Source organism: Ranitomeya imitator, chromosome 7 (genome assembly GCF_032444005.1).
Source record: "Ranitomeya imitator isolate aRanImi1 chromosome 7, aRanImi1.pri, whole genome shotgun sequence".
In the NCBI taxonomy this organism is placed as follows: domain Eukaryota; kingdom Metazoa; phylum Chordata; class Amphibia; order Anura; family Dendrobatidae; genus Ranitomeya; species Ranitomeya imitator.
Genome location: NC_091288.1, coordinates 207,093,484 through 207,114,923, shown reverse-complemented (window position 1 = coordinate 207,114,923; position 21,440 = coordinate 207,093,484). Strand labels below are relative to the sequence as shown.

Sequence of the window (21,440 nt, the reverse complement as noted above, 5' to 3'; positions counted from 1 at the left end):
TCCTTGACTATAAGTGGTCCCCTTACTCAGGGAGCATACATGGTGGTAAGCATTGAATTTCCCTGCAGTGCCACCACTGGTAAAATGAGGTATTGCACAATGCCCATTCAAATCAATGAAGGATCTGTACAATCTAGGTCAGGATGGGTCCTCCAAAGAGGGAGACACTCTTTTTTACTGCTTTCCAATAATTAGAGAACCCCCGTTCTATTACTTATAATTTTCATGGTAGATGAAAATGTGTTTCTAAAGTCGACAAACTTTTTAAGAGCTGGATTACTTTTTAGTTAACAAAGGCGGTTTATGTGATCAGGATGCTCATGTTATATCAGAGTGGAGAGCAGTTACCAAGAGCGTCTATCGCTCTGGAAGACCGATTCTGTCTGGCAGTACACAAAAGGTCATTGATTTGAATGGAAACTGTGTAATACTTTATTTCACCAGTGGAGGCACTGCAAGGAAATTGGACACTGATAGACAGGTTTTCCCAAGGATTACACCTGATCAGTGACATTCTCAGCAGCATATTGTTAGGGGACCTGACTAAACAAAGGGGGATTATCCAAGATGGGATTCTCCATGCATGGTATTGCAACTTACCACCTGGACGTTGACCAGGACTCTCTCCTGTGGGTACGGGCTCATGCTCAGTCCTCTGATAGGTTCCTCCGCTTTTACTTTTAATGTTCTGTTTTCTGAGCTTATTTCATTTTGCACCAATATTATGACATCCACGAATCCTTTTCCGAGACCCTTCAGATTGATCTCAGCGTACGACACATCCCCTCTTACTGTATCACACTCTGCGTTACGGGCAGAAATCACCGGAGGACATGATTGCCCAAAGCTCCAGCTCTGGTTGGTGCCAACCCAATAGGCCGTAGAATTAGATCCCGTGAGGAGTTTGAGGACCAGAACGGTATAATTGACAGGGATGTAGTAGATATCATCTTGGGCGATTGGGTAGACCACTTTCAAGCCTGAAATCGGGGACATCACAGAGAAGGTACAGGTACGATTAGCTTCCAATAAATGGTTTCTAAACCTCGCCATGGCGGTGTATCTACCAGGATGTCGGAGACCACGATTTGATCGATTGCCAAAAAGTAGAGAACTTTCTTCAGTAGTTCCAACAACTCTTATGGAGCAAGAGGCTCCACCATCTTGTGTTCTGGGCCAATTTGCCACGGAATTGTTGACCAACGACTCTCCGAGAAGATCTCCGGTAATACAGTCCATCCAACTCTGCTGACGAATTACGTGGTAAGATCTGGAAGGGTGGCAATGTAGAAACTTCCTTGGTGGCGAATCGTGCTGGAGAACAAGGAGGGAACCTGGTGGCATCTTGACACGGACATCTCCAAAAGAGGCCTAAAAAGTCAACAAAAAGAAAATCTTCTAAATTGTCCTAATATCAGGTCATCATAATACAAAATCTGAAAATACCCCAATAAAATTAATTCGCCTTACAGAAGAGGTGGATAGATTAAACATGACAACCATTCTTCTAGTTCAAAAGTATGCTCCAGGTTGTCACTGTCCTTCCCACACTTATCATCAAGAGAATTATAGAGGGCTTCAGTGAGCAAAGCGGAAAACTTATTTCAAGACACAAAGATCCCATAGTTTGTAAGCTTGCGAGCAGGGCCCTCACTCCTCCTGGTATCTGTTTTGAACTGTATTTCTGTTATGCTGTAAGGTCTATTGTCTGTACAAGTCCCCTCTATAATTTGTAAAGCGCTGCGGAATATGTTGGCGCTATATAAATAAAATTATTATTATTATTATCATAAAACCTGGGCTATGTCTTAAGCGTGGGAGGGACAATTAAAATCTATGCACAGGATAGGTGGAAATGTTAGAATGGGCGGGGTCTGAATGCTGGGACCTCTACCAATCGCTAGAATCAGGGGATCTTTTGTCCATTTATTACCCATCCCTTCCTTAACTCCTCCCTCATGGCCAATTTTAATTTTTCCTTCACTTCTTAAAAAAAATCATAACTTTTTTTTTTTACATAGCTATATGATTGCTTGTCGTTTCACCAGACACGTTGTAGTTGGGAATGACTTTATTCACTTTACCATATAATGTGCTGAAACACAGCAATAAAATTCCAGATGCTGTAAAATGAGTAAAAAAAACTATCCCACCAATTTTTTGGGGGTTGTAGTTGTTAAAAAAAATTCTTACTTTTATAAAAAAAATTAATTTATTTTATGTCGCCGCTTTCTGAAATCCGTAATTTTTTTACTCTTTCGTCGATGGCTGTAGTTTTTATCTTTATCGCTGCAACATTTTGATAATTTTTTATGGGATGTTTAGAGGTGGAATTGTGGCAATCCAATTTTTTTTCCATTTTGGCATTCACTTTATAGGTAATTACGCACGCAAGAACACAAAATATATACAGTGGGGCAAAAAAGTATTTAGTCAGTCAGCAATAGTGCAAGTTCCACCACTTAAAAAGATGAGAGGCGTCTGTAATTTACATCATAGGTAGACCTCAACTATGGGAGACAAACTGAGAAAAAAAAAATCCAGAAAATCACATTGTCTGTTTTTTTTAACATTTTATTTGCATATTATGGTGGAAAATAAGTATTTGGTCAGAAACAAAATTTCATCTCAATACTTTGTAATATATCCTTTGTTGGCAATGACAGAGGTCAAACGTTTTCTGTAAGTCTTCACAAGGTTGCCACACACTGTTGTTGGTATGTTGGCCCATTCCTCCATGCAGATCTCCTCTAGAGCAGTGATGTTTTTGGCTTTTCGCTTGGCAACACGGACTTTCAACTCCCTCCAAAGGTTTTCTATAGGGTTGAGATCTGGAGACTGGCTAGGCCACTCCAGGACCTTGAAATGCTTCTTACGAAGCCACTCCTTCATTGCCCTGGCGGTGTGCTTTGGATCATTGTCATGTTGAAAGACCCAGCCACGTTTCATCTTCAATGCCCTCGCTGATGGAAGGAGGTTTGCACTCAAAATCTCACGATACATGGCCCCATTCATTCTTTCATGTACCCGGATCAGTCGTCCTGGCCCCTTTGCAGAGAAACAGCCCCAAAGCATGATGTTTCCACCACCATGCTTTACAGTAGGTATGGTGTTTGATGGATGCAACTCAGTATTCTTTTTCCTCCAAACACGACAAGTTGTGTTTCTACCAAACAGTTCCAGTTTGGTTTCATCAGACCATAGGACATTCTCCCAAAACTCCTCTGGATCATCCAAATGCTCTCTAGCAAACTTCAGACGGGCCCGGACATGTACTGGCTTAAGCAGTGGGACACGTCTGGCACTGCAGGATCTGAGTCCATGGTGGCGTAGTGTGTTACTTATGGTAGGCCTTGTTACATTGGTCCCAGCTCTCTGCAGTTCATTCACTAGGTCCCCCCGCGTGGTTCTGGCATTTTTGCTCACCGTTCTAGTGATCATTCTGACCCCACAGGGTGGGATTTTGCGTGGAGCCCCAGATCGAGGGAGATTATCAGTGGTCTTGTATGTCTTCTGTTTTCTATTTATTGCTCCCACTGTTGATTTCTTCACTCCAAGCTGGTTGGCTATTGCAGATTCAGTCTTCCCAGCCTGGTGCAGGGCTACAATTTTGTTTCTGGTGTCCTTTGACAGCTCTTTGGTCTTCACCATAGTGGAGTTTGGAGTCAGACTGTTTGAGGGTGTGCACAGGTGTCTTTTTATACTGATAACAAGTTTAAACAGGTGCCATTACTACAGGTAATGAGTGGAGGAAAGAGGAGACTCTTAAAGAAGAAGTTACAGGTCTGTGAGAGCCAGAAATCTTGATTGTTTGTTTCTGACCAAATACATATTTTCCACCATAATATGCAAAAAAAATGATAAAAAAACAGACAATGTGATTTTCTGGATTTTTTTTTCTCAGTTTGTCTCCCATAGTTGGGGTCTACCTATGATGTAAATTACAGACGCCTCTCATCTTTTTAAGTGGTGGAACTTGCACTATTGCTGACTGACTAAATACTTTTTTGCCCCACTGTATTTGCTACATTACGCTATATATGTGTGAAGAAGATGGAGGTGACTTAAACTTTTAGATTTTTGGGGGTTAAGTTATATTTTTTAATAATTTTTTTTACCTATGTTTTTTATTAGTCCTTATAGGGACCCAATTTTAAATTTCCAGGACTAATAACAGGAACATCAGAATGCAGAACTGCAAGGAAAGGCAACGTCTTGGCACATTACCAAATACTGTGTGGCGTTTCCCGGAGGAATTATGAAGAGGAATTCTTTCACCAGAATGAAGTCGGGGAGACTGGTATTGGTCTGGGTCGGCACCGAGGTGGCAGAGATGGTAGATTCGTTGGCAGGGAAGCAGCCGCTTTGCTCCGGTAGGCTGCTGTTTGTGTAATTAGAGGACCCCAGATCTTCCTCGCACTCGGGGGGATTCTCATTGATGGCCATGGTGGTGGTTGGAGAAGTCGGACTTTTACCAGGACAATCTGGAAAGAAGAGAACAGAATCTATCTATCCATATAGTCTTCCAGGGGTTAACTGCAGCCGTACCATACATGTAATGAGGACTACACCCTCCCATATCCCCGTCCATGATGAATGATGTGCCCAGATTTAGCCATATGATTATAATACGGGCGCTGTGTTATACCCACACCCTAGGTACGGACGCTGCCTCCACTGCCAACCAAGCAGGGAGTTATTTTTTTATGTTTTTGTGTCATCTCCGTGGTAACCACATAGTTTGGTCAAATTTCCAGAATGTTTTAGCTATTTTACATTTGGATTAAGTTTCTCATTGTCCAAGTGCCCCCGGGACCATGTCAGGGGTATACAGTTCTGTCCTCAGGGCCGTCAGGAGTATACAGTCCTGTCCTCAGGACCATGTCAGGGGTATACAGTCCTGTCCTCAGGGCGGTGTCAGGGGTATACAGTCCTGTTTTCAGGACCATGTCAGGGGTATACAGTTCTGTCCTCGCGGCGGTGTCAGGGGTATACAGTCCTGTTTTCAGGACCATGTCAGGGGTGTACAGTTCTGTCCTCAGGGCCGTGTCAGTGGTATACAATCCTGTCCTCAGGGCGGTGTCAGGGGTATACAGTCCTGTTTTCAGGACCATGTCAGGGGTGTACAGTTCTGTCCTCGGGGCGGTGTCAGGGGTATACAGTCCTGTTTTCAGGACCATGTCAGGGGTATACAGTTCTGTCCTCAGGGTGGTGTCAGAGGTATACAGTGCTGTTCTCAGGGCGGTGTCAGGGGTATATAGTTCTGTCCTCAGGGCGGTGTCAGGGGTATATAGTTCTGTCCTCAGGGTGGTGTCAGGGGTATACAGTTCTGTCCTCAGGACCATGTCAGGGGTATACAGTCCTGTCCTCAGGACCATGTCAGGGATATACAGTTCTGTCCTCAGGGTGGTGTCAGAGGTATACAGTCCTGTTCTCAGGGCGGTGTCAGGGGTATATAGTTCTGTCCTCAGGGCGGTGTCAGGGGTATACAGTCCTGTTTTCAGGACCATGTCAGGGGTATACAGTCCTGTCCTCAGGACCATGTCAGCTGTATATAGTTCTGTCCTCAGGGCGGTGTCAGGGGTATACAGTCCTGTTTTCAAGACCATGTCAGGGGTACACAGTCCTGTCCTCAGGACCATGTCAGGGGTATACAGTTCTGTCCTCGGGGCGGTGTCAGGGGTATACAGTCCTGTTCTCAGGGCAGTGTCAGGGGTATATAGTTCTGTCCTCAGGGTGGCGTCAGGGGTATACAGTCCTGTTCTCAGGGCGGTGTCAGGGGTATATAGTTCTGTCCTCAGGGCGGTGTCAGGGGTATACAGTCCTCTTTTCAGGACCATGTCAGGGGTATACAGTTCTGTCCTCAGGGCGGTGTCAGGGGTATATAGTTCTGTCCTCAGGGCGGTGTCAGGGGTATACAGTCCTGTTCTCAGGGCGGTGTCAGGGGTATATAGTTCTGTCCTCAGGGCGGTGTCAGGGGTATACAGTCCTGTTTTCAGGACCATGTCAGGGGTATATAGTTCTGTCCTCAGGGCGGTGTCAGGGGTATACAGTCCTGTTTTCAGGACCATGTCAGGGGTACACAGTCCTGTCCTCAGGACCATGTCAGGGGTATACAGTCCTGTCCTCAGGAGCCATGTCAGGGGTATACCGTCCTGTTTTCAGGACCATGTCAGGGGTATACAGTTCTGTCCTCAGGGCGGTGTCACGGGTATACAGTCCTGTTCTCAGGACCATGTCAGGGGTATACAGTTCTGGCCTAAGGACCGTGTCTGGGGTATACAGCTCCATCTTCAAGAACCTCCTGCTCTACAAAATGAGTAACAAAAATAATAAAAACTAAAATGGCTGCTAAAATCATTTACGGTAATCGTTATAGTCAGATGATCTCTATGCGATCGGCTGATTTTGCAGCAGCAGCTATGAAGATGAATGAATGAACTGCCGTCTGTGCTAAGCGTGAACCCCTTATACATACAAGCGGGGTCCTCCTCCATGATGTCCACACGTCCTATTAGCACATATAGAAAGGATGTCTTTATGAGATAGTTGCTTTTAGGCAGATATAACTGTGTGTCCCTCACCTTGCACTGCGCTCGGGTTGTACACTTGGAATCTCATCTGGACGTCGTCTTCCAGATCCTCAGTCACAAACTCAAGAGCTGATAAGTAGACTGTCTGCGCAAAGCGAAACTCAGGGAAAATCAGCACCTGAGACAATGAAGAAAAAGAGGTTAGTAGACATGGAAAGTTAAAGCTGCACTCACTATGCAGCTGGTGCAGTCACAGTGTACATACATTACATTACTGAGCCTGAGTTACATCCTGTATTATACCCCAGAGCTGCACTCACTATTCTGCTGGTGCAGTCACTGTGTACATACATTACATTACTGAGCCTGAGTTACATCCTGTATTATACCCCAGAGCTGCACTCACTATGCAGCTGGTGCAGTCACAGTGTACATACATTACATTACTGAGCCTGAGTTACATCCTTTGTTATACTCCAGAGCTGCACTCACTATTCTGCTGGTGCAGTCACTGTGTACATACATTACATTACTGATCCTGAGTTACCTCCTGTATTATACCCCATAGCTGCACTCACTATTCTGCTGGTGCAGTCACTGTGTACATACATTACATTACTGATCCTGAGTTACTTCCTGTATTATACTCCAGAGCTGCACTCACTATTCTGCTGGTGCAGTCACTGTGTACATACATTACATTACTGATCCTGAGTTACATCCTGTATTATACTCCAGAGCTGCACTCACTATTCTGCTGGTGCAGTCACTGTGTACATACATTACATTACTGATCCTGAGTTACATCATGTATTATACTCCAGAGCTGCACTCACTATTCTGCTGGTGCTGTCACTGTGTACATACATTACATTACTGATCCTGAGTTACATTCTGTATTATACTCCAGAGCTGCACTCACTATTCTGCTGGTGCAGTCACTGTGTACATACATTACATTACTGATCCTGAGTTACATTCTGTATTATACTCCAGAGCTGCACTCACTATTCTGCTGGTGCAGTCACTGTGTACATACATTACATTACTGAGCCTGAGTTACATCCTTTGTTATACTCCAGAGCTGCACTCACTATTCTGCTGGTGCAGTCACTGTGTACATACATTACATTACTGATCCTGAGTTACCTCCTGTATTATACCCCAGAGCTGCACTCACTATTCTGCTGGTGGAGTCACTGTGTACATACATTACTGATCATGTATTATACTCCAGAGCTGCACTCACTATTCTGCTGGTGCAGTCACTGTGTACATACATTACATTACTGATCCTGAGTTACATCCTGAATTATACTCCAGAGCTGCACTCACTATTCTGCTGGTGCAGTCACTGTGTACATACATTACATTACTGATCCTGAGTTACATCCTGTATTATACCCCAGAGCTGCACTCACTATTCTGCTGGTGGAGTCACTGTGTACATACATTACTGATCATGTATTATACCCCAGAGCTGCACTCACTATTCTGCTGGTGCAGTCACTGTGTACATACATTACATTACTGATCCTGAGTTACATCCTGTATTATACCCCAGAGCTGCACTCACTATTCTGCTGGTGCAGTCACTGTGTACATACATTACATTACTGATTCTGAGTTACATCCTGTATTATACTCCAGAGCTGCACTCACTATTCTGCTGGTGCAGTCACTGTGTACATACATTACATTACTGATCCTGAGTTACATCCTGTATTATACCCCATAGCTGCACTCACTATTCTGCTGGTGCAGTCACTGTGTACATACATTACATTACTGATCCTGAGTTACTTCCTGTATTATACTCCAGAGCTGCACTCACTATTCTGCTGGTGCAGTCACTGTGTACATACATTACATTACTGATCCTGAGTTACATCCTGTATTATACTCCAGAGCTGCACTCACTATTCTGCTGGTGCAGTCACTGTGTACATACATTACATTACTGATCCTGAGTTACATCATGTATTATACTCCAGAGCTGCACTCACTATTCTGCTGGTGCTGTCACTGTGTACATACATTACATTACTGATCCTGAGTTACATTCTGTATTATACTCCAGAGCTGCACTCACTATTCTGCTGGTGCAGTCACTGTGTACATACATTACATTACTGATCCTGAGTTACTTCCTGTATTATACCCCAGAGCTGCACTCACTATTCTGCTGGTGCAGTCACTGTGTACATACATTACATTACTGATTCTGAGTTACATCCTGTATTATACTCCAGAGCTGCACTCACTATTCTGCTGGTGCAGTCACTGTGTACATACATTACATTACTGATCCTGAGTTACATCCTGTATTATACCCCAGAGCTGCACTCACTATTCTGCTGGTGGAGTCACTGTGTACATACATTACTGATCCTGTACTGATCCTGAGTTACATCCTGCATTACACTCCAGAGCTGCACTCCATAGAACCTCCTGATCATGACAGATGTGTCCTCAGTTTTGTACCCACCTCTACCTCCCAATCAGGAGAAGACAGATTTTCCGCTCTTGACAAGTTCTGCAAGGGCCAGTTTGTATCAAAAACTGATGATCCCACCACTAGGTATTCAGCATTTAGGGTAAGGTCTGGAAAAACAATGAAAACCAATGAAGAAATGACAGTAGACCACCCCTGTGAGGTAGTGAGAGGGGTCCTCCATTTGCGAGCCCAATTATTAGTCAAAGTGGAGAGTCGCTGCACAGACAGGCTCCGCTGCCACTGTACTACATGGGAGGTCTGTTGTTTTGCTTGGACATATAATAATTCTCGTGGTTGCTTTATTAGCTAGAACAGCCGAATGTTGGGGTCTTGATAAGTAGACCCCCATTGGGGCTTGTATTGCATTTTTCCTCCTGCGGGGGGCGCTGCATACATGTATATTGTAGAACCAGGTTGGTAGCTGATCGTCTGGCATGTCTATGTACATACTGCATTACATAAAAATGCCCAAATCTCCAGAACCTGTGAAAGGCATGTACCTGTTGGCTTGTATTCACACACGTAGCTGTGTTTTGAGCTGCACAGGTCTTGGTTGCACACCCCATTGGGTCCCATTTTCACACAGCGATCCGCCTGGGCCGGCTCAGGCTCCCCCGGGAGCCAGTTCTGACAGCTTTCTAGGTCAAACCGCTTTCCTGCAGGGAGGGATTCTGCACTTCTGGTGTCATTGAATCCTATCCAGACCTCGAAACCTCTTAAAGAACAGCAAAAGAAAAGAGGGGTCAGTGTCAATATAATACTACAGCAGAACACACTGGGATCGAGGTCACTATTCTACTGATCCTTGTGTGTATTAGATATAAAATATGGGGCCCCACCAGAGACATGAGACCAGATTCTTCCCGGGGCTTGTGGTTCGGATTCCTGCATATGCCCCATGGTTCTTAATGATCGGAATTTATCCTCAGAGGCAGAACCATATACAGTGCAGTGGCTGTCAGTACCCCAGACCACAGAGCATGGGAGGGCTTCACAGAGCATGGGAGGGCTTCACAGAGCATGGGAGGGCTTCACAGAGCATGGGAGGGCTTCACAGAGCATGGGAGGGCTTCACAGAGCATGGGAGGGCTCCACAGAGCATGGGAGGGCTTCACAGAGCATGGGAGGGCTTCACATCGTTATGCCCATATAAGGGGAATTGAGATTAGTTCTGGAATGATACCAATTACTTATCGACTGTTTACAGATTTTGCACAAGAGCCCAAGAACATTAGTTATGCCTTTTACCTTTCTCAGTTCCCACTAATCTGCAGCATTTGAAGTACATTCTCCCGATCCGTACAAGTGCAGTTCTCAATGCAGAGCTGGCTTGTTAGGGTATGTGCAGATGTTCAGTATTAGTCAGCGCTCTGAGAACTGTCTGTTGCGTCCAAAGTTCTGCCGGCTATTGGCTATTGAACACAGGTGATTCCGCAGGTGTTCATTGAACTGTGCGAAATCACCTCCCCCCAATACATTGTACATGTGATATTTATCTTGCGGAGACTGAGTATCTCCGCAAGATAGACAGACATGCTGCAGTCTGGAAAGATGCGCCGCATGTGCTTCTCCGCAGGTAAGCCGCGGGCGTCAGTGCACGCATAGTGGACATGGGATTTCAAGAAATCCCATCCACTATACTGTAACATCTGGCCTCTGTGGGTTGCAGCGTTTACTGACAGTGGGAACACACCCTTATCCTTCAACTTCTCTCCTGCAGTTACTCTCCATTATATTCCCTATAGCCTTCAGCTTCTCTCCCTTACAATGTCTTGTACCTCTCCACTCCTGCAGCTTCTGTCCCTCAAATTCCCAAAACCGTCCAGCTCTTCTCCCTCATATTCTACTCTCCCACCGCTCCTCACTTTCGCTCCACCCTCCAGCATCTATCCTTTTTCACTTATTCTCGCCCTCACATTCCCTCCACACTTCAGCTTCTCTCTCATCACTCCTCATATTTCCCCCACCCTTCACCTTCTCGCCTCTTTTGAAGCTTCTTTCCTTCACATTTCGCTTACTCTTCAGCTCCTCTCCCTCACATTCCCTCTACACTTCAGCTTCTCTCCACTCTGCACATCCCCTCCACCCTTCACTTCCTCATCTCTTTCGATGATTCTTCAGCTCCTATTCACTCCTGCAGCTTCTCTACCTCACATTCCCTCCATACTTTTCGCCTCTTTTGAAGCTTTTATTTCTCACGTTTCGACATCTCTTCAGCTCCTCTCCCTCACATTTCCCAAACACTAAAGTTCCTCTCCCTCTTCATATTCTTCAGACCCTTCACCACCTCGCTTCTTTTTCAGCTCTTCTCCCTTCAGTTCCTCTTCTGTCACTCCTGACATCCCCCTTCCCTGCAGCTCCTCTCCCTCACATTTCCCCACCCCTGAGCTCCTTTCCTCTCTTGCAGCTCCTCTCCCTCACATTTCCTCAACACTTCAGTTCCTCTCCCTCCGCTCTTCACATTCTTCTGACCCTTCACCACCTCGTTTCTTTCTCGGCTCTTCTCCCTCATATTCCTCCCACTCTTCAGTTCCTCTCCTGTAACTCCTCACATCCCCCCTCCCTGCAGCTCCTCTCTCTCACATTTCTCCACCCCTGAGCTCCTTTCCTCTCTTGCCGCTCCTCTTCCTCACATTTCCCCACCCCTGAGCTTCTTTCCTCCCTTGCCACTCCTCTCCCTCACATTTCCCCACCCCTGAGCTCCTTTCCTCCCTTGCAGCTCCTCTCCCTCCCATTTCCCCACCCCTGAGCTCCTTTCCTCTCTTGCCGCTCCTCTTCCTCACATTTCCCCACCCCTGAGCTCCTTTCCTCTCTTGCCGCTCCTCTCCCTCACATTTCCCCACCCCTGAGCTCCTTTCCTCCCTTGCCGCTCCTCTCCCTCACATTTCCCCACCCCTGAGCTCCTTTCCTCCCTTGTAGCTCCTCTCCCTCACATTTCCCCACCCCTGAGCTCCTTTCCTCCCTTGCAGCTCCTCTCCCTCACATTTCCCCACCCCTGAGCTCATTTCCTCTCTTGCAGCTCCTCTACCTTACATTCCCTTCTCTTTAGCCCCTCTCCCGCTGCTCCTCACATTCCCCACATCCTTTAGCTCCTCTCTCCTCACCACTATTGGAGCTCTTCTTCCTTAAATTCCCCCCAAACCTTCCATCGCGCCCTAGGCGGCAACCTTGTCTGTCTAACCCCAATTGTGCCTCAATAATGAAAATATCCAAGAACCTTCTAACCTGTATGCCCCCCAATATTTGTGTTTTGGGGTCTGGCTGTCCCCATAAGTCGCAGCAGATATCTATGGATTACGTCATGATATGACGGCCTCTTTCCCGGGATTTTCTGAGCATTGATGATGTTAATTAGAATCATTTCCTATTACCCAGTAATGAGGACGTCTGAGAACTGGGCACGGCACAGCAGCTCAGGCTGCACATGTGTTTCCTCTCCCGGCATCCTCATTTGCCAAGGACAGACCGGTTGAAACAAGCTGCAATTGGGGCCCCCGAGAACAGACGAAGGGGGGAAGGATTGCAAACAGCTGCTGTAGGAATAAGTGCACACAGGAGTCAGTGCCAGGAGCTGGCTGGCTGCTCAGGAGGAAATTACACATTGATCTCCGGCCTGCCCCTGGGACAAATCGCCCCGGACATAAAGCCTCATTCACTGATGGACCCCGAAAGGGGCGCTTATAAATAAATAGTACCGCACTAGTACAGGTAAAACCAACCGCACTGCTATATCCATCATCCATGTCATTTTAGGCTTCCAACACCCCAGACCCTGTGACTATAAGGCACTTATAATATCAGGTCGGTCCGGCCCTTGAGCACGTCAACTGTGAACTGGCGATTTCTGCACTCATCGTACAGGACAGACATCTATCTCCATGCAATTCCTTCTTAAAGGAATTGTCTAAGATTAGAAAAGCTGTCTTGGGGAAAAAACAGCGCCACACTTATCTATAGGTTGGTTGTGGTATTGCAGCTTAGCTTAGTTTAGGCTACAAGGGGACTTTGGCCATAAATGGGGTCACAACATGACCTGCAGGGCACCACGACAAATAATCAGAACCAGTTGAATTTTTTGCAATTTGTAGCAGCGGCAAAGCATCCTGTTTCACAACCAAAATAGCCGTGCAGCCCCCTCTCCGACTTATTGCAATGGCACGGAACTGCAATACCAGACGTGACTGAAAGATGGGGGTGCCACTGCAGAAATCATACCCCCTCTCCTCCTTAATGGGATTTTCTGGTTTCATGACAAAATCAGTAAAGTATTATAAAAGTTGCTGTTCATGGAGAATTTCTGTGGCGTTTTTCTTTGAGCAGCGGGCACAGCATGCTGGCATCTATGATTAAACCACAGCTGGCAAACCACAAACTTCCCGGAAACTGAATGAAGCCATAAAACTAATTGAATTAGACTAAATCCCAATAAGCGGCTGTGATCGTCCATGCTCCATGTAATCACTAATCTGAGCAATCAGTTACGACAAAGAGGACACGTTACAGAACCTGACACTGGTGACGGCGGGGGACATGTTACAGAACCTGACAATGGTGGCGGCGGGGGACACGTCACAGAACCTGACACTGGTGGCGGCGGGGGACATGTTACAGAACCTGACACTGGTGGCGGCGGGGGACATGTTACAGAACCTGACAATGGTGGCGGCGGGGGACATGTTACAGAACGTGACACTGGTGACGGCGGGGGACACGTTACAGAACCTGACACTGGTGGCGGCGGGGGACATGTTACAGAACCTGACACTGGTGGCGGCGGGGGACATGTTACAGAACCTGACACTGGTGACAGCGGGGGACACGCTTCAGAACCTGACACTGGTGGCGACAGGCGCCCACTGTGTCCCCTTCTATCTCCTTGTACCTGGTAACTCGGTTCTCCAGAAATATCTGCAGCTCATGACTGCTCACGACGGCCATGTCCCCATTTCCAAGATCTTGGCATATTTTTTGGGCTTCGAACCAGTCAGCTTTTTCCGATACCAGCTGGTAGCAATGATTATTATCGGGGTACACCAAACTTCCGAGTGGGCAGGCGGGAGACACTGCGGGGCAGGAGAGAGTAGAGAGAATTACCAACACATGAAGGTCCAAATCTTGGAACCCCCTCTACTAAGACAGAGAAGAGAACTTTGGCAAAGACCATCTCTCCATCAAATTCCATGATGAAACCAACAGACTTTTTGGAGCCATCCACCAAATAAACTCAAGCTTTGTCTGAAAACCAAAACAGAATGGTGCACATGGAATTACCAAATGTATGCTTATCATTAGCGTTCCAAAATAAGACTTGGCACTGGTGGTGGAAACAAATCCTAAAGCAAGAACTATGAGTGCCATGGAGACCATCTTAAATCCTGTAATTGGCATTCTCCAGAGATGGCCTACCACTCAACCGATGACTGTCCTAGTAGGCAGACTGCCCCATTTTCCCGCTTACCTGCTTCCCCGCTCTCGGATGTTACAGTAGACTCGACCACCACCTCTGTTCCGCCTCTCACCTTCACTTGGATGTCCACGCTATCATTGGTTCTCACCAGAGACGGACATGTGATCTGTATCTCTTCAGGCAACCCCACTACTCTCAGCTCATCATGAATGAGAAGGTCTCTGCTGCCCAGACGTAGGGTCACCGTCATGTTGTACACCCCAGGCTGGGCATACCTATGGGTAATGTTGAGTTCACTGGTGCTATAGATCTGATTTCCCAGATCCCAGAGGAGGGGAGTAACGGGGATTGGAGACTTGACCTCTAAACGCACAGACTCCAAAAGGCCATAGGTTTCTTGAGAGTGCTGCAAGGTGGCAAACGACTGGGTGGTGGTGGCCTCTTGGACGATGGTTAGGTTGCAGTTAGAGAAGATGGATTGAGATTTGCAGACCTCCTGACACGGAAGAGACATGTTGGTAGGGATGGGATCACCACAAAGGCAGCCATGTTTGGGGTCAAGGGTCCAGAATCCGTAGAGGTTAGCAAAGCATTGTGCGCTGCAGGCCTCGTTCGTAGGGTCAGGCAGGTGGATGTCCGTAAAGCTGATCATGGATTCATCAGCAGATGAAAGATTTTGAGGGCAAAAGAACAGGTCATGTCCTGCAAGAAGAGCCATATTAATACATCTGCCATATTGCCAACAGTGCATGTCCAATGCCTAGGGTTATGTATCTACAGTATCTACAGCTCCCATGGGGTGGTCCCTCATCTTGGATTATGTCCCAGACCAATCTACCAACTAGCATGGCCATTAGATATGGGTATGCTGACATAGCCCTACTAGGGACAGCCCGGGTTACTTACCACATGTGGACTTGAAGAATGAGACATTGAGAAGCACCTGGCCAGATACCACCGAAGGCCCAACACAGAGGGTAGAGTCCGCCTGAACCAATCTAACCCCATTTTCAGCAGCCCATGAAGAAAGCCATGACATATGGCAGTCGCAAAGCCAAGGATTGTCACTTAGGTCCCTGCAAACAACAGTAAAAATTCAGATGACATTGAAAAATCAGTGAAGAGGTTATTGTTTCTGGTGGATGAGGACAGGGGGTGTTATTATCTGCATCCATGGTGATCGAGGGCAAAGAATGCACCATTCATGATGGTCTAGTGTATAAAATGGCTTTAGGCCAGCATCCCTGGTTGTCTAGGGCACTAATTTCAACATCCTAGGTGGTTTAGCACTACATACCGGTAAGTGTCAATGTTATAATTCAAAAAGTACATTTTACAATTTATGGTGGTCTAGGGAAGAAAGGGGGCATTATCAGAATTCTTGGTGGTCTAGGGTATGAATTGGTTTTATGCCAGCACCCTTGATGATCTAGAGCAGAAAAATAGTTAATTTCAACAGCCTGGATCAAATATAGCAACAAAAGGTGATAATGCTAGCATCCTGGTGACTTAAAGGTTAATTGTAAAATGTCTAATGGTCCAGGGCAGTAAGAGGTTAATGTCACTATGGTGGTCTCAGACAGTGACGGGTTTACTGATAGATTAATTTGATAGTTTCTGGTGGTCAGTAAAGGGGTTAATGTCACAATTTCTGGGAGCTAGGGCAGTGAATGGAGTTATTATTAGAATCTGCATATGATTTATGAGGGAGAGGGTCAGTTTCTCTGGTGGTCTAGAGCAGGAAAGGAATTAATCTCAATATCCCTGGTGGTCTAGGGCTAAGAAAGGGTCACTTTTCCATACCTGGGGTATTCACATTTATGGCATATCCACTAGATATGTCATAAAATGTCTGATAGATGTGTGTCCCACCTCTGTCCTTATCAGGCGTTTTTGACGTGTCTTGCAGATCTAATATATAATTGCCTAGAATACTACTTCCTGCAATTTGTGCCAACTTCCGTGGCTTTGTCCGGAGCTAATGTCCGGAGCTAATGTCCGGAGCTAATGTGCGGAGCTAATGTCCGGAGCTAATGTCCGGAGCTAATGTGCGGAGCTAATGTCCGGAGCTAATGTCCGGAGCTAATGTCCGGAGATAAGTGACGTCAACAGTGTCCAGTGTCTGATTGGTTGCCGCCTGCTGCGAGCGACCAATCAGAAACGTGCCGTACTGTGACACACTCCGCCCGCCATTTTGGTGTGATTTTTGAATTTTTACTTAAATAACAAGAATTGTCAAGAGCTGGTGAGTGCAGCCATTTTTTGTTCTTTCTTACTATTATTTATTAATTGTATTATTCTTACATTTGAATAAATAAAGTATATATGGATTCTAGACTCCCGATTCTTTAGAATCGGGCTGCCATCTAGTATACCATAAATGTATATGATGTGTATACATCTTCACTGGAAATAATCATTGCCAACCATGAATATAAATGAAAGACAGCGAAGATTCCGCCATCAGGTCCACCATCTTATTAATAGTATCACATATAATAATGATTTACTCACATCTCAAATATAATACTGATATACTCACATATAATACCGAGATACTCACATATAATACCGTTATACTCACACATCGCATATAGTACCGATATACTCATATATAATACCGATATACTCACATATCTCATATAATACCGATATACTCAGATATCTCATATAATACCAATATACTCATATATCTCATATAATACCGATATGCTCACATATAACAACGATATACTCACATACAATACTGATATACTCACATATCACATATAGTACCGATATACTCATATATAATACCGATATACTCACATATCTCATATAATACCGATATACTTACATATCTCATGTAATACCGATATACTCACATATCTCATATAATACCGATATGCTCACATATAACAACGATATACTCACATACAATACTGATATACTCACATATCTCATATAGTACCGATATACTCATATATAATATCGATATACTCACATATCTCATATAATACTGATATACTCACATATCTCATATAATACCGATATACTTACATATCTCATATAATACCGATATACTTACATATCTCATATAATACCGATATACTTACATATCTCATATAATACCGATATACTTACATATCTCATATAATACCGATATACTTACATATCTCATATAATACCGATATACTTACATATCTCATATAATACCGATATACTTACATACTTACATATCTCATATAATACCGATATACTTACATATCTCATATAATACCGATATACTTACATATCTCATATAATACCGATATACTTACATATCTCATATAATACCGATATACTTACATATCTCATATAATACTGATATACTTACATATCTCATATAATACCGATATACTTACATATCTCATATAATACCGATATACTTACATATCTCATATAATACCGATATACTTACATATAATAATCTTTATTTTTATATAGCGCTAACATATTCCGCAGCGCTTTACAGTTTTTTGCACACATTATCATCACTGTCCCCGATTGGGCTCACAATCTAGAATTCCTATCAGTATGTCTTTGGAATGTGGGAGGATACCGGAGTGCCCGGAGGAAACCCACGCAAACACGGAGAGAACATACAAACTCTTTGCAGATGTTGTCCTGGGTGGGATTAGAACCCAGGACCCCAGCGCTGCAAGGCTGTAGTGCTAACCACTGCGCCACCGTGCTGCCATATCTCATATAATACCGATATACTTACATACTTACATATCTCATACAATACCGATATACTTACATATCTCATATAATACCGATATACTTACATATCTCATATAATACCGATATACTTACATATCTCATATAATACCGATATACTTACATATCTCATATAATACCGATATGCTCACATATAACAACGATATACTCAAATACAATACTGATATACTCACATATCACATATAGCACCGATATACTCATATATAATACCGATATACTCACATATCTCATATAATACTGAAATACTCACATGAAATACCAATATACTCACATTTAATACTGATATAATCACATATTATACTGATATGCTCACATATCTCATAATCCTGATATACTTACATGTAATACCGATATTCTCATATATAATACTGATATGCTCACATATAATACTGATATACTCACATATAATACCGATATACTCACATTTAAGGCCACGGTCACACTATCAGTATTTGGTCAGTATTTTACATCAGTATCTGTAAGCCAAAACCAGGATTGGGTAATAAATACAGAAGTGGTGACGTGTTCCTATTATATTTTTCCTCTGATTATTCCACTCCTGGTTTTGGCTTACAAATACTGATGTAAAATACTGACCAAATACCGATAGTGTGACCGTAGCCTAATACTGATATACTCACATTTAATACCGATATACTCACATATAAAACCGATATGCTCACATATAATACCGATATACTCCCATATAATACCGATATACTCACATATAAAACCGATATGCTCACATATAATACCGATATGCTCACATATAATACCGATATACTCCCATATAATACTGATATACTCACATATAAAACCGATATACTCCCATATAATACCAATATGCTCACATATAATCCTGATATATTCACACATAACACACAGAGTACCGATATACTGACATATAATACAGATATGCTCACATATAATACTGATGATGTATGTAAAGCGCTGCGGAATATGTTAGCGCTATATAAAAATAAAGATTATTACAATTATTATTATATACTCACATAGTAATACCGATATGCTCACACATAATACTGATGTACTCACAATTCTGTCAGGTTCTGTAGCCGGTCTATCAGTCTTCTGTCCAGGGTTTCTAAGTAGTTGTTTGATAGATCTCTAGAAGAAGTATAATAAATCTACAATAAGAACCAATGATCCCCTCAGAAATCTGCCAGATATCCCACAGATTATTACATAGCATTTCTATTAAGTACACCATATGCTGCAGACATCCACCAATCACCACTAGAAATGAAGGGGTTGTATAGGGTTGGAAAAGAAGACTCATATATATATTCTCCAACAGCGCCACCCTTGTCCAATGACTATATGCGGTATTACAAGTAAATATTGTTATACCAGACTTGTCCCAAGGATAAGAGGTGCTGGATAAAAAGAAAAGCTTTTTACCAATCCCAGATACCCCTTTTTCATGGATCCAGGACAAGTGTTTTTGTGGATGTAAAAACAACCAAAAAGATCTGTATACAATATGTCTGCCACAAGGCAGTGGCGGCACATATAAAGTAAGGCGCAGATTACACTAAGGTGACTATCTCTCCCCTATTTTGGGATAGTGATGGTAAATACAAGCAATTTTATAATTTACTGCTCACTACAATTTGCAGACATCTTTGAGATATTGCCATTTTTCTTAGTTTACAGCTTGGTGCCTAGAAGAGCGACCACCGCTGATGTGTAGCTTGTAAGCACTGGCTATGAATAGGAAGTTGCAGTGCACTCTAGCAGTCCTGTCCAGCTTTAAAACAGTTCTTACAAGCTCAACAGAAAAAAAAAAGCTTGTAAGTGCTGCACATGTCCGGCTGCCTTGCAGTGGTGGTCGGTCTCCAAGGCATAATCAGTAGAGGTTCAAACCTCAGGACCCTCACTGTTCAGCACTATGAACTGGCCTAGGTGGTAGTAGATATGGTGACCCACCTTGCCAGTGTCAATAATAAAGGGTCTCCTACTGGACTATTAGGGCCAATTATTGTATAAGAGCCTGGACCACCCAGAGGACCCTTCCTCCTTGTCAGAAAGTTCAAGGACTTGAAACTTCTAACATACAGAATGATCGGAAAGGCTACCTTGACCTTGACTTGCTTGACCTCTGGTTTTCAACCTACTTAGCTCAAATTTGGTTAAATGTGTTGAATAATTGGACTATGTTCCACCCAAACACTTGTAAGTTATTCATTATTCACTGAAATGCCTGTTATTTCTGTGCTTACGAGTCCTGGAGGCGGTCCTAATTAATGATTGACAGCTATTATTATAGACCGTCAAACAGAAAATGCCGTCAATCACTAATTAGGACTCCTAGCCAATGAAGAGGAAGGATTTAAAAGAATAAAATAAAAATAATATTTAATCTATTCACCCCAAGAAACTATATATCAATCGGGTCCATTTCATCTATAACATGCGGCCCACAGATTAGTCACCATGACAAGTTCCCTTTAAGCAATATGGAGGTCCCGTGTCTGAATTCCACCAGTAACATATGCGTGAAGTCGTGAACCTTGCATGTTCTTCCTCTCGCTTCCTCATCATTTGTGTAAGCCTAATTAGGCTAATTCGTTTCAGAAGCAATTGACCCCAAACAAACCAGCATCTGATGTAGGATAATTAGGTAGTAGGCCCCACCGGGGTCCAGAGACATGGGAGCATTCTGCTTCTTCGTGTTCTCTGCAAATTATGTAAATAATGCGTAATAAATGAACCGTTCTCAATGGATGTCAATCTGTTTATGGCCGCTCATAAAGGAATACTAATTATGGAAAGGAAAGGGAAATCAAATTTGGGGAAACAGTCAACCAGCTCTATTTGTCATTTGGTCAGATGTTCCGTCAGGGCTGTGGAGTTGGAGTCGGAGAGTCAGTGTCCATTTTGGTGGAGTCGGTACAAAATGCTCTGACTCCTAAAATATATAATAATTTGGGTACAGTAGTACAATGCAGGATGTGCTGTAAATTTTTTTAAAGAATTTGGGAAAGTTATGAAATGTCCCATAAATGTCTGTTCTATTCCTGGTCTAAGGAGCTGGACTTTTAGTTGAGATTAATTTGCGCTGCTATTTATGCACATGCTCAGTAGTGACCAGGGCTGTGGAGTCGCAGTCATGGAGTCAGGGAAATTGAGTCGGAGTTGGAAGTTTGTTTTACTGACTCCGCAGCCCTGATTATCCGTCCTGTAGAAAACAGGTATTACATTTCCCTACATGTCAGAT

The 21,440-nt window shown here is 43.9% G+C and overlaps 1 protein-coding gene across 1 annotated transcript in view; it reads right to left on the bottom strand.

Moving 5' to 3' along the window:
• The window catches only part of PKD1 (polycystin 1, transient receptor potential channel interacting), a 117,838-nt gene that overhangs the window by 56,789 nt on the left and 39,609 nt on the right, over positions 1–21,440 (bottom strand). Inside the window, exons 2-10 of the mRNA XM_069734596.1 lie at positions 19,256–19,327; positions 15,344–15,513; positions 14,489–15,139; positions 13,913–14,093; positions 9,531–9,745; positions 9,022–9,137; positions 6,585–6,711; positions 4,228–4,484; positions 601–1,371 (exon numbers count right to left, since the gene is read on the bottom strand). Of these exons, the coding sequence (XP_069590697.1) occupies positions 601–1,371; positions 4,228–4,484; positions 6,585–6,711; positions 9,022–9,137; positions 9,531–9,745; positions 13,913–14,093; positions 14,489–15,139; positions 15,344–15,513; positions 19,256–19,327 (2,560 nt within the window). The remainder of the gene's footprint in view (positions 1–600; positions 1,372–4,227; positions 4,485–6,584; positions 6,712–9,021; positions 9,138–9,530; positions 9,746–13,912; positions 14,094–14,488; positions 15,140–15,343; positions 15,514–19,255; positions 19,328–21,440) is intronic.